Source organism: Protomyctophum bolini, assembly GCF_963924005.1.
Source record: "Protomyctophum bolini genome assembly, chromosome: 10".
NCBI lineage: Eukaryota > Metazoa > Chordata > Actinopteri > Myctophiformes > Myctophidae > Protomyctophum > Protomyctophum bolini.
In genome coordinates, this window is record NC_137871.1 from 6,309,132 (window position 1) to 6,323,467 (window position 14,336).

Here is a 14,336-nt window from a genome sequence, read left to right on the forward strand (position 1 = left end):
GTACTACCGGTCGGGACTCTGGCAAGCTAATATTGACCAGCTTGCAGCTGGTAAAAAATGAATACTGTACAGAAAACCCCAAAAGAGGTTCCTGTCGAGAGGGGTTAGTCAAAAAGGGAGTGCCACTGGAGTGCCACTACCGACACAGTCCAGAAAACAAGCAGTGTGTGTGTGTGTGGATTCTGTGGAAACATCAAATGAATGCGTCCTTCCTTCAGGAAAGGTTTAACCCATTTCGGGGCCGGGAACCCCTCTCGGTGTTTATAGCATTATGTCATGCTTTAGCTATTGGAAAATAGTAGATCTACAAGCTCATAGCGGGAGCTTGTAGGTCTGCTATTTTTGAAAAGTCGTAAAAATGTGGTGAAAATCTTTGAATATACATTTCCGAGCGAAACTTTTTAACTAAAATATTGGCTTCTGGGGGGGGGGGGGGGGGGGGGGGGGGGGGGGGGAGGTCCCTCCCTGGAACTACATATTTTGAGATGGGGGTCCGTGGCCCAATAATAGAGATAATTCTGGGGGTCCTCGACATGAAAAAGGTTGAGCACCACTGACATAGAAAAATGGGTTTTTCAGAAAAATGTTAGGATTTAGAAGCCTTTTTTTTTTTAACGATCTCAGTCCAAAAGGGTGCAGGTCTTTCTTCCGACAGCATATTGATCCGAAACCTCAATCCTAACCTAACCCTAACCGCAAGCACGGGAGCAGCGCATGTCGGACCATCGCTTTTTCGCATCGCAGCGAATGTCCCCCCCGCTGCGGATCGGATCGCTGCCCCGTCGGCTAGAATGCTGTCGGAAAAAAGGCCGCCTCCCGTCCAAAATAGGTTAACCCATTCTATACGGGAACCCATTTTGGTGTTAGCATTATGATATGCTTTAGCTATTGAAAAATAGCAGATCTACAAGCTCATAGCGCGCCACTTGGTGGCGCGCTATGAGCTTGGAGGTCTGCTATTTTTTGAAAAATCGAAGAGCGACTGACATAGAAGACATTTTTTTTAGAATCTGATCTCAGGTCAGAATGGAAAACTGTCAGGATGTAGAAGACATTTTTAGAAGAGCTATTGAAAAATAGCAGATCTACAAGCTCATAGCGTACGAGCTTGTAGGTCTGCTATTTTTTGAAAAATCGAAGAGCAACTGACATAGAAGAATTTTTTTTAGAATCTGATCTCAGGTCAGAATGGAAAACTGTCAGTGTGTAGAAGACATTCTTAGAATCTGATCTCGGGTCAGAATGGAAAACTGTCAGTGTGTAGAAGACATTCTTAGAATCTGATCTCGGGTCAGAATGGGTACTGTACCTTCCTCTACGGGCTCGGCCCGGTTGCGGCTGGACGGGTCTCCGCCCCGGGAGCTGGTGTTCCACTCCTTGATCACCTCCAGCTCTTCGCTGTCGTCGTCGCTGTCCTTCTTCTTTCTCCCCCTCCCCTTCTTTCTAAGGGTTTCGAAAAAGTCAAAGTGGTTTAAGCCCGTCTGTGGGTTTGATTTTTATATATAAATATATGTTAATGACATTTAGAAGCTTTAGAACACTTTCCTGGGGGGGTCTTTGTGTGTGTGTGTGTGTGTGTAGTACGTGGTTTTAGATATTTTAGATTGTAGCAGTGAGCTACGGTGTCTCCGATGTCATCGACACTGGGCTCACTTCCTTCCTGGACTACAATTCCAATAATACTTTGGTGCACTGCTCCTCCTTGTGGATAGGGGGGAGAGCTGTCTTACTGAGACAACATGTAGTCCTAGATGTAGTTCCAGGGAGGAAGTGAGCCCAGTGTCGATGACATCAGAGACAACAGGCTCACTGCTACAATCTAAAATATCTAAAACCACAAATTACACACATAAAGACCCCCAGGAAAGTGTTCTAAAGCTTCTAAATGTCATTAACATATATTATTTTGCAAAAAAGGGTGAAGTGTCCCTTTAACCTACAAAAAGTATTAACAAGAGCCTGGGACTAACAATAACTGCGTCGGAGCCATCGGAAACACATTTTCTTTTTTTTTCCTGAAAAGTAAATGTTTTGGCCAATGGCCGTACTGGGGTTGCACTTGACAGTGACGATACGAAGGACAGTGTTTACGTGTGGGTGTGTGTGTGTGTGTGTGTTTTTGGGTGCCCGTATTCCGTACTTTTTTGACCTTTCGTCCTCAGAAGTCATACTCATGGAGGACTCCTCCGTCTCCGAGGCGATGAACTCGTCCATGCTGTCCTCGTCGAAGTACCCCTGAGGAAGAGCACGACAATGTGATGATGATGTCTGGGCTTTTAACCCATTCTGACCCGAGATTCTAAAAATGTCTGTTTGAAAATGACAGCTTTCTGAAAAAGCCATGTTTCCATGTCAGTCGTTCTTCGATTTTTCAAAAATAGCAGACCTACAAGCTCGTAGCGCACCACTCGGTGGCGCGCTAGGAGCTTGTAGATCTACTATTTTTCAATAGCTAAAGCATAACATAATGCTAACACCAAAAGGGGTTTCCCGGCCCAAAATGGGTTAATACAACTAATCCATTATCAATAATTGATGGCATCGTGAGCTTGTAGATCTGCCATTTCCACTACTTTTTTAAAACGTTTGGAAAACCAAAAACATTCAACATGGAAAAAGATCGTGCAAAAAGAATTGCGATCGTCTCAAATAATAATCGGACGATTATGAAATAATTACATGCGAGGACTATACGTCTTCATCGTAGCAATCTAAAAAACAAAACCAATTTAAAAAAAAAAAGAGCAACACGTCACCTTGTTTTCTTTGCTGATGTAGTCCAGCTGACAGCACCAGGGATGAGTCCAGATTCTGCTCAGTATCTGGAAGTCCTGGAACAGTTTGGTCCCCGCGCCCCTTTTCCCTGGTCCCTCCTGCCCCACACCTGGAGAGAACAGAGAGGGAGAGAGAACAGAGAGGGGGGGGGGAAAGACCCAAGTGGAGATGGAGAGTCGGGGGTGGAGAGACAGAGAGAAGGAGAAAGGGTGTTTGACGTATGACAAATGGAACCAAATTAACCTGTACAAACACCTGTAAGGGTCCATTTGGAAGTTGGAACCCCCATGCGAATCGTTAAAGGGAGAACCATTAAGGAATTTGGACTGTTACGAGGTAATCGTTAACACCCCCTTTATGGCCACCCTAATTAAACACAATCGGGGTTAAGGAACCGGGATGAATCATTAAAATACTAAAAAAAAAAAAGGATCCCGACCCTAATAATTAGTACCGAGTCGACACCAAAAGCCCCAGAAACAATCCGTTTTCCATTTATTCCTCACTTACATAAGAAATAACCAGTCGCCCGTCAAAGTCTATTTTTGAACTCTTTGAAAAGGTCTGGATGTAACCCATTTAGGTGTTAGCGTTATGTTATGCTTTAGCTATTGAAAAATAGCAGACCTACAAGCTGAGCCACTGACATGGAAGACATTTTTAGAATCTGATCTCAGGTCAGAATGGAAAACTGTCAGGATGTAGAAGACATTTTTAGAATCTGATCTCAGGTCAGAATAACTCTCCTCCGCCCTCTGCATCGATACTCTCGTCGCATGGAATGCAACGTCGTGCCTATTAACGCTATTTTGTTTTACTTTTTTTTTTTATCCCACGATTTTGTAACCCATTTTTCACCCCTGTGTCAATTATCTAATGTGATCCTGGGCTCTACACACCCTCCGCCAACCTGGGGAGAGCAACTTACTTGAACTCATGCTTCCTTCATGCCTGAGTGTCCAAGTTGCTCCTTTACACCTGACAGGGGGAGTTTCCCTGGTTGAACGTAGCGCGTGGAAGGAACACGTTATTCCAACCAGTTCCTTTCCCCTCCATCAGGCGCCCCGGCTGGCCAGGGGGAGGCAGTTTAGTGACCAGGATTACTGCATGTTTTTTGTGAGGGTAGTAAGGGTATACCCAACGCTATTCTTAAATCACTTTAGTTTCAACCCGTCCGTCCCCATTTTGAGCGTATACTGTAGTGCTGCAAACGAATATTCCATATTCGAAAGAATATTCGAATATAACAAATTAAGGAATAATAGACTATTAAAAAAATTGAGGTTAGAAAAAAGATATACCGTCATTTCCAGTAGGGATGCACCGAAAGGGAAATTCTTGGCCGAAACCGAATACCGAATATAGGAAACAGTTGGCCGAAAACCGAATACCGAATAGCCGAATACATCTTTGTTGTAAAGCTACCTGATTATGGAAAAAGACATGATTATGGCAAAACCTAAACACTTATGGGTCCATTAAAAAAACATCTAATTAATTGGAGGCTTTGTGATTAATTAATCTCAAATAATCACATTTTAATCGCATATCAATAGGCCTATTTGACCTGAGCAGTGAGCTTTTTTTTCTACATAAGCATAGGCAATAAAACAAGTAGTAATAATAATAGTGATAATAATATTATTTATATAATGCTTCTCTGAGTACTTAAAGATGCTTTTCAAGGGGAACATGAGAAAACTAATAAAAAACAACTTTATTAGGGAAAAACTAAGACTATGGAATAAAATAAATGAAAGTGGAATGAGATAGCTGGGGAAAGTAATATTCTAGAGGTGTGTCTCTGAGAAGTGCATAGTTTCGACAGGTCTTCCTGCTGTGGACACTGGACAGTGAAACTAAACACGGGCAGATGCAAGGATAGTCTATCATTCATTTTATAATGGAAACCAGCAACATGTTGATGCAAAGACGTGTAGCTGCTCCAAATGATATTCCCATTCGTCTTTGTGTCTGCCCGTGTAAACCTGGTGTAAACGCAGCATCGAGTGTGAGGTGTTTAGTTGGGGAACGGATGGAAAGTACTATAGTGTTATTTAAGGAGGACTCCTTCTAACGTAATGGACCAGAGCTAAACTAATGTTAGCTCCCATGCTAGCTAGTAGCTACCCTCGTCAGACAACACCACCACCATCCAGATCGGGTGGAAGGCAGCTGCTGATATCACGTTGCTTGTGCCCGTGGATGGGAAATAAGATTTAAAAGGCTATGGAAGCGCGGATGAAAGCACAGATGTGTGCAACAATAAAGTTGTGTCGGACTCGGATCTGTCTGTGCATTCCGTCTGCTGACTGCTGCTCGTGTGTTGTGAGTGACTGTCTTAAAGAGCGTCATAAGCATGCGCCCTTCCTGCGCTGGAAGTAGCAGATCTACAAGTTATCTACCCGTCGCAATGCACAGCGCTTTGGGCTTGTACATCTGTGTTTTTCCCGCAGGTTAGTTGAATTATATCGATTCACAACTTTAGGACCACTACTACTATTCGGTGATATTTTTCGGCTTATTTGAGCCGAAACCGAATAGGCCGAAAATACATTTTTAGCCATTTTCGGCCGAATATTTTCGGTGGCCGAATTTTCGGTGCATCCCTAATTTCCAGACTATAAAGCCCCTACTTTTTTCCCCATGCTTTGAACTCTGCGGCCTATGGATTGTTACAGCTAACGGGGACCTTCTAAATCTATCTCTATGGCCCACCTGCGGCTTATAGTCCAGTGTGGCTTGTATATGTACACATATTGTACACATTTTTTCCCCCTACATTTAGCTGGTGCGGCTTATGAGCTGAAAATGTGGTAATGAAGGCAGACAGTTTACAGTGAGACTCGACGACCGGAAAAAAACCCCAAAAAAAACTATGCAAGGATTCTTGTCTCTCGAGTTAAATCTCCCTCTGTGACACATTTATCTTGTAGCCTACCTTAATTTGATTTAAACCAAAAACAAAGCATCGCTTTGATTATTTCCCGTTTCATGTCGAGGTACGGACTGTTCCAACTTCCATCACAACACAACGAGCACAGCGCTGGAGCGATGCGTCTCTGTTCCGCAGATAGGTTTCCCTGGGCTTGTATCTAAAACTAAACCATTACTAAAATGAGGCTATAAGATATGATATATATAAGTATGAACCATTCATTTGAACTCGCAAAAGAGCGCATTTCTCAGCACTAACGACGGCCGGCGCATATAGAGAGATAATGTTTTACTGTATATTACGCTACAATATTTTATATTAAAATGATATACATTGGAAGTTCGACGTGGGGTTTAAAAAAGGGATATTCGACTGTCATTTTTGGCCAATTCTTGCAGCACTACTATACTGTAGGTAAAAAAAAATCGAATTGGCTATTATTTCTACTAGTCATACAAGTGGGGCAGCTAGGGCTTATAATGTAAGCGGTTAAAGAGGCAGATGCCTACTGTTAACACCAACGTGCAGACAACGCCCCCCGCCCCCCACACATATTGGTTTTTGTTGCACATCCACACAATTCAAGAAGTGCACATATTTTCAGGTAAATAGTGAATTTCACAATAGGTGACAAGAAAACATCAGGAAATGTATTGTGGACTTGAAGCAGAGGTCATGCCACTCTCAATTGACGATGGGACACTAATGGAGACCGTGACAGCAGCTGTGGTACCTGGGAGACTGGACTGGATTGTGGGTGTGGGCTGGAGAACATCAATACAATTCAAAACAAAACCGAGTCGTACTGTGTCTGTGGGAATTCTGTTGCATTGAGTGAAGGTTCATTGTTTTGGGTAACCCATCCCTGGCTATGGTTTGTACAGGTTCACGTGGTTCCTGCTATATTTGTCCTTGTTTAACCATTGTAAGCCAAAAAATAAGCAGTTGTCTTAAAGTGGTCCAACTGTGGTAGGCATTTGCCTAACTGGCACCCCAAAAAGCGTAACATCAAGCCAAACCGTTACAAAGTAGTAGTTTTTTACCATTTTGAAAAACATTGTAATGTTGTTCAACTAGCTGATCTGCAATCTACAACACGTTGTGAGCTCGTAGATTGGCTATTTGAACTACCGTAATTTCCGGACTCTATATGGCCACCTGCGGTGGTTTATTTTTCTTCTTTGTAATTCTTTGTTTGGCCCGAAATATTGTTCTTGCTGTCATGATTTGTCACGACAAGAGTTGGCTTCGTACGACGCTTAAAAGGTCTTTAAATAAATAAAGCACGAAATGCCTATGGGACAAATGCATTGCGATTAATTTCCTGGGTCACTCGTTGTTCTGAAAGGGGGAGGGACGCTCTATAGTCCAGTGCGGCTTGTATATGTACACATTTTTTTTTCTTCCCCTAAATGTAGCTGGTGTGGCTTATATTGCGCTTTATAGTCCGGAGATTACGGTATTCAAAAATGTGTGTGTGTGTGTGTGTGTGTGTGTGTGTTTTTGTTTGTTTTTTTTAAGTTTAGGGGTAAGGCACTGGCAAAAATATAGTGCCCCGGCCTAGTATGTACATAGTCTGTGGTAAAGTATAGGTAGCACTGCAGCGCATCACCTCAAGGGAAGTGAGGACGCTGGCGTCGACTGTTCGCCGCTTCACCTCCCAATGTATGAATGAATGAACCATTGTAAAGCGCTTTGAGCACTTGGAAAAGCGCTATAAAAATGCAATTCATTATTAAGACCGCTAAGGAAATGTAAGGCACCACAGAAGTCTTTCTTACTCCGCTACCACCCAGAGCTCAATGGCAGGGGTGCCCCCACTGTCAAAATGGCCACTCTCAAAGACCTGCGAGTCCCGTCGGAAGGTGGTGCGTTTCGGCTAAGCATAACCCTATAGCTATACTGTCGGATAGAAATGACAACAGGCGCATTGGACAAAAAGAGTCATGGTACTATAGACCCCCTTGGAAAAGATGTCCCGGTCAGGCCAAGTGCTTGAGGTGTCTCAACGCCTGAGGGCTCTATAGTTCCTACTGTCCTGTTCAGTCCGGTGTAAAAACTACCCCCCTTTCCCCAACCAACACACCTTTCTCCCCCTTTTAGTTATGCTTACACACTCCCCCTCCCTCCCCCGCCATTAGATACAGACGTGGGAAAACTGGGTTTAGTCCCCCCCCCCTCCAACCTGTGGCATGCTGCCAGCTGCCACACACAACCACTCAATGACTTAACAATGCACCACCAACTAGTCAGAGAAATGAGAGACCTCCTGAAATCACGCTCATGCTAATGACACACACAGTCCAAGAAGAAACTTGACCCGGTACAACTTAGCGGTGTACATTTACAAGGGGGGGGGGGAGGGGCAAAATGTAACAAATCTTCTCGTTGCGGTACAAAATCTTTTCAGGTGAGGGTCCATGGCCAAATATACGTATCAATTTGGGGGCCCTTGACACGCAAATGTTTGAGAACAGCAAAAGTAGAGTTCACACAGGATGACCATGGAGGTCTCTCTGGGTGCGGGACGGACAGTAAGGGGTCTTACACAGGACCTCCCTGGGGGGGGGGACAGTGGAGGGGGGTCTTACCTGTGAAGTGGTCCAGGTAGTATCGGTAGAGTTTACACTGGATTGGGGTGATCCTCACGGACAGCACGTACTCGTGTTTGGGAGGCAGGAACTTTGTCAGCGCAGTGTAATCTTTCCTCTGTGGGAACAAAAGCAAAAAAAAAAAAAAAAATGTTTTGACAAAAAGTGCAATACTTTTTATTTTATTTAGTCAAGTATTAAACTTCGACGAACGAAAAGAAAATTTGACTTTCACCACTTAACCACCGCAGCATCAATATTCTGGCAAAAATCACAGATCGACAAGCTCACAATGCCTCACAACACGGTTCCTTTTGAGCTTGTCAATCGGCTATTTTCAGAAGATGTAAGCCAGGTATTTGGAGCGAAAACAGAAGTATAGAACCCTGAGGGAGTCCACCTAACAACGTATGTTCAAGTACAATGCAAACAAATGTAAAAATACACAAACTCAACTTTACAATATTCAACCATTTAAAGTTTAAACGTTCTTATTTAACACGTGTTGGTGTTTTAACTAAGCATTATTTAGCTACTGAAAAATAGCAGATCTACAAGCAGATCTACGAGCTTGAAGGTCAACATTCTTTTGAAAAATCGTGAAAATGTGGCATAAAATCTTTGAATATATACTCTTTCAGAAGAGTATATATATATTCAAAGAAAAAACAATTGCAACTCTTTAACGTCTTCACCTGTGATGACGACGTGCCCCCCAAAACAGGGGGGGGGCATACATAATCAGCCATAATTCACTGCAGCCGCGTTACCTGGACACAGCCGTTCAGCATCTCGAAGAGGATGTGGGCTCTCTTCTTCATGACGCGGACGTCTTGCGCGGTCGAGTCGGCACACTGGCCATTCTGGATGGGGTTGATGAACCGATTCCTGAACTCCTTCACGGAACCCAGCAGGTTCTCCTTGATGAAGTTCACCATGCAGTGGTCTGAACGGGGGGGGGGAGGGAGGGACAGAATTACTTGCCGATAACAGTCGCTTGCCGGACAGAAACGCTGTCGTCGCAAAACCTTTCGGGGGAAAATGGAACCTGTGTTCCAATGGATCTAAATGTATCCATTGAGACACAAGCTGTTTTTCATTGGTTCAATATTTATAAAATCACACACGTGTGAACCGAGTGGTGCAATTCCCCCTCCCTCCCCCCCCTCCCCCTCTCTCTCTCTCTCCCTCTCGCCAGAAACAGAGAGAGGGGTAGTGCTGTGTCTCTAATTCTTCGATAAGAAGAATTAGAGACACAGCACTACCCCTCTCTCCGTTTCTGGCGCCCCCTACTGGTATAAATAAGTCACATACTCGTGCTCGTCCGACGTGAGCTTGTAGATTTTGAAATGTCTACAATTGCTAAAACCGATCCATCAATAATTCACAAAAATATAAAACCACGTCCATAAACATGAAGTTAGTTTGGTCACTTCTTAAACATGATGGCAAATATATGAAATTCATGAAAACTTAAACCAACGACATATGAAATGTGGTGTTTTTTTCTTTTTTTTTTTTTGCAGCAGCATTTTAGACTCACACTCAATCAGGTTGTTCTGCAGAGGCGTTCCAGTCAAGATGATTCTCCTCCGGGTCTTGATGGAGTTCATGGCTTTGGAGACCGCAGACGCCTCGTTCTTCAGGATGTGACCCTCGTCACAGATCACAAAGTCAGGACCTGGGGGCGACCCGGAGAGAGGTGCGGGGATCATTTGCGACGTTCATAGATGGGATGCAACGATGGCTTGCGAGATAGTTACGTTAAAAAACCCATTTTGGGAGCGGGAACCCCTTTTGGTGTTAGCATTATGTTATGCTTTAGCTATTGAAAAAAGGCTCACAAGCTTGTAGGTCTGCTACTTTTGAAAGATCGAAGGACGACTGACATAGAAACATAGCTTTTTCAGAAAACTGTCAGGATGTAGAAGACATTTTTAGAATCTGATCTCAGGTCAGAATGGGTTAAATCGATGAGAAAATAAAAAGGGAAACAAAATGTATTCTTTGACATTTTTTGTCAAGGATCAACAAAGGGATCAATGGATAAGATTATTAAATTGTCCTTCAATCATTTTTTTTTATATTCGATTAAATCTACTAACTGTTGCACCCCACGAACAACAGTGTAACGCCCTAACCACACCAAAGGGTCACCATGCAGCTCCTTGGGTCCAAACGGAGCAAGGAGTCCACGCTAAAACCGTCTCGACCCTTTGGTGTGGTTTGGGTCATTGAATTCCATGCGTTGACAAGACATAGACAAGACATGTCACACCGCAGGGACAACTTTGGTGTGGTTAGGGTTAAGTCCACACTAAATATCTAGCCTGGGCACCATTTCATTTCGGTATATGATCCGGGCTGGAGCCGGATGATATGCTTACGTCATGTTGTAGGCAATGGTTTGCCTACAACTAAAAGCAATAAAAGCTCTCGTAAGCGAGAGCTTTTATTGAGAGGGAAAAGGAAGTTGTCGCCGCCTGTTCCGACTACAAAACAATACTACAACATGACGTAACCACATCATCCGGCCCCAGGCGGGATCATACGGACTTTTGAAACAGAGACCAGGCTTTCCTCCCGAGGCGGTGGAAAGCCTGGTGAGGCGAGGTTACTAAATATCCATAATGTATAAATGATGGACACCGGGTCAGGGCAGATTAAATCAGGTCAGAATGGAAATGCTCGTCTAAAACTTGTACAATACAGTTGGCTTAATGAGAGTTAATAAGTATAATTGTAATATTCCAGATGTATGCACCAGATGTGGTGAAGATAAGAGGCACATTGTTCCACTGTCTATGGTCCTGTCCAAAGTTGATGGGAGTTTTGGGGGAAGGTCGGGCAGGAAATACAGAAGATTTTGTCAATACATATTGTACCAGAACCAAAGTTCTTCCTGCTCGGTCTATATCCAGAGGGACACAAGATAAAGCGTAATGAACAAATGTTTATAGATATATGTATTTCACAAGCTAATAGAATGATAGCATTGACCTGGATGAGGCCAGACGAACCAAGTATTACACAGTGGGTTCAGGGAATTGTCTTTATGTTTACCTTTGGAAAAGATTACCGGTACATACATTCTTAAGGCCAAACAAGAAATGTTTCAGGAGGTGTGGGGCCCGTTTCATAAGATACATAAAGAACAATAATTTGTCACATTTAATGGATGAAGCTGAAGAGGAGTAGTGCTGTTGTTGTTTTGTTTTTTTCTTTTTTTGGTTATTGTTGTTTTGCTTTCTTTATATCAGTAATTGTCTTGTAATGTTCATTGTTGTTTTTTTGTATATTTGTATTGTCATTTGTGTGTAAAAAAAAAGGAAAATAAATACATTGTTGAAAAAGGTCAGAATAAATGTTGGACCTCCGACTGTGATCCGTCTCAACTGCTCATGTTGTGTGCGTGTGTGTGTGTGTGTGTGTGTGTGTGTTAAGGCTGTCCCCAAACATTCAAGGTTCGAATGTTTGTGTGTCTTGTGTGTCTGTGTCTGTGTGTGTGCGTGCGTGCGCGTGTGTGTGTGTGAGACAGTACCTGGATCTACCAGAGTCTTCTGGAAGGTCTCCTTCAGCTTCTTGCTCTTGATGTTCCTGCCCTGGGTGAGGTTGCGGTACATCTCGTAGCCGATGATCATGATGCCGCCGTCCTCCTGCCAGCGCTGGAGGACGTAGGCCCGCTCCTGGGGTCTCTTCACCGTGGCCAGCTCGGTCACCTTATAGGTCAAAACGACACACACGGTCAAAACGTCACGGTCAAGGTCAAGGTGTAAACGTTATTGTTCCCACAAGGTGAAATTTGTCTTGGGCGCTTTCACCCCACAGCTAACACAGCCACACATAAAACCTCAATGACAACCAAAAAAATACATTACAGAGGAAGACACAACATTACACAATTCGCACACGTCAACGCGTCCCGCCAGGGAGATCTGAAGCATAGTTACGTGCTGGAGCCGGACAGACGGTATATATATATATATATATATATATATATATATATATATATATATATGTGTAAAAATGGAGATATGTTTTGCCAAAGGGACTTTCGTTGTAGCAGATTTTATTTGTCAAGCTTGGGAAAGAAGACAGAGTACTCTGTATACATCTGAGGTGTAATATAATGAATTGTGTGATGTAAACGTGCTGTAAAGTGCATAGATTATGTATTGTAAAACATGCTGTAATTGCAAATGTGAAATGGTGTCTTATAAACGCATGAGGGTTGGGCACAAGGTGTGCATGACACGAAAATAAATAAACAATCAATCAATCATATATATATATCCACCATTATTAGAATTCATTGATGACATCTGTGTCAGCAGCTATGCAGCCCATGTGACCGGATTTTTAAACCCATTTAGGCCCGACGTCGAAAAGTCTTCTGAAAGAGTACGTACCGGTATTCAAAGATTTGTGCCGCATTTTCACGATTTTTCAAAAAAATAGCAGACCTACAAGCTCGTAGCGCGCCACTCGGTGGCGAGCTATGAGCTTGTAGATCTGCTATTTTTCAATAGCTAAGGTATAACATAATGCTTACCGTAGTTAAAACACCAAAAGGGGTTCCCGCCCCAAAATGGGTTAAACCACTTTTCAAACTGCCATTATTTTGCATGTCATCATAGGCCAGAACCATCCTAAACTATTGGGATTGGCCATCGACCACCAAGTATTTGGCATAGGTTCACCATTAAGTGAACCGATGGCCATGTGCACAAATTGATCTTCCCATAGACACATAAACCTTTCCGGCTCCGAGGCGCGTGTCACAATTGAAGGCACAGTTTTCCCCCCCGATATTCCTTGCAAAGCATTTTGCCTTCAATGTCAAGCTTCCGCGTGCGTAACACCAGTCCCGGAAAAAAAGGATGCACTGTGATTGGCCAGTAGTCACTTGAGTGACAGCGAGAGACATGGAGGAGAGTCGCACGAGTGACGTCACTCGGGCAGCGACGCAGCGCGCCTTCAGCAAACGCCTTCAGCCACTTCTAGATAAGAAAGCTGCGGAGACCTGTAGCTTTGAGTTCACCCTTTGATGTTTTCCGTTAGTAATCTCATCCCACCTGGCTCTTTGTTGTTTGTGTTTGTCTGTTTGTCTTGTAATGTATTGTCATGACTGTTCTAAAGATGTGTTAACCCATTTTGTGGCGGGAACCCCTTTTGGTGTTTTAAACATTATGTTATAATTTAGCTATTGAAAAAATAGCAGATCTACCAGCTCATATTGCGGCGCGCTACGAGCTTGTAGGTCTGCTATTTTTGAAAATTCGTTAAAATGTGGCGCAAATCATTGAATATATATTGAATATATAGCGAACATTTTTAACTAAAATATTTGCTTCCGGGGAGGTTCCCTGGAGCTACATATTTTGAGATGGGGGGTCCGTGGCCCAATAGAGATAATTCTGGGGGGTCCTTGACATGAAAAGGGTTGGGCACCCCACTGACATAGAAACATGGGTTTTTCGGGAAAATTTAGAAGCCTTTTTCTTTTGCCTTCAGCACTGCACTTCCGACTTGACTTCCTGCCTTCATTGGGATACACGTCGCTCCAATGAACTGAATCCATTTTGGGTTTTTTTTTTTACAATATCTATGGTTCTTCCATTATGTGCCGCCATAACAAAATGCAACACACACGCCGCTTAGTACCACTAGGTAAAGGCAGGCGGGCTCAAGAACACACACACACCTCTAGGCTCTCTTCATCCTTCATGCCGAACTGCCACTTTTCAAACTCGTTGACCCAGTTGAGGACCGTGTTGAGCGGCGCCACCACCAGCGCCGTGCTGAAGTTCAGCTTCTCGCACAGCAGCAGAGTATGGAGGAACGTCACCACCTACAGGCCCAAAGACAGAACTGCAGGTCAATCACGGGAGAAGAGAATTATGACAAAGACCTTGTTTTGCTTAGTTACGGTTTGGCTCAAAATAGAAAGCTTTTTTTTGGGGGCAGTTTATTAGTTTAGACAGGACAGTCATTAGGATTCCATTTAACCAGGCTTTTTCACATATATATTG

General features: G+C 43.4%; 1 protein-coding gene across 3 annotated transcripts in view; it reads right to left on the bottom strand.

The window, feature by feature from the left end:
• Positions 1 to 14,336, bottom strand: part of atrx (ATRX chromatin remodeler) — a 60,746-nt gene that overhangs the window by 26,838 nt on the left and 19,572 nt on the right. For all 3 annotated transcript variants that reach the window (XM_080773853.1, XM_080773854.1, XM_080773855.1), the window contains exons 17-24: positions 14,009 to 14,155; positions 11,846 to 12,023; positions 9,848 to 9,985; positions 9,075 to 9,250; positions 8,305 to 8,422; positions 2,757 to 2,884; positions 2,141 to 2,235; positions 1,310 to 1,443 (exon numbers count right to left, since the gene is read on the bottom strand). In XM_080773853.1, coding sequence (XP_080629979.1) covers positions 1,310 to 1,443; positions 2,141 to 2,235; positions 2,757 to 2,884; positions 8,305 to 8,422; positions 9,075 to 9,250; positions 9,848 to 9,985; positions 11,846 to 12,023; positions 14,009 to 14,155 — 1,114 coding nt within the window. The remainder of the gene's footprint in view (positions 1 to 1,309; positions 1,444 to 2,140; positions 2,236 to 2,756; positions 2,885 to 8,304; positions 8,423 to 9,074; positions 9,251 to 9,847; positions 9,986 to 11,845; positions 12,024 to 14,008; positions 14,156 to 14,336) is intronic.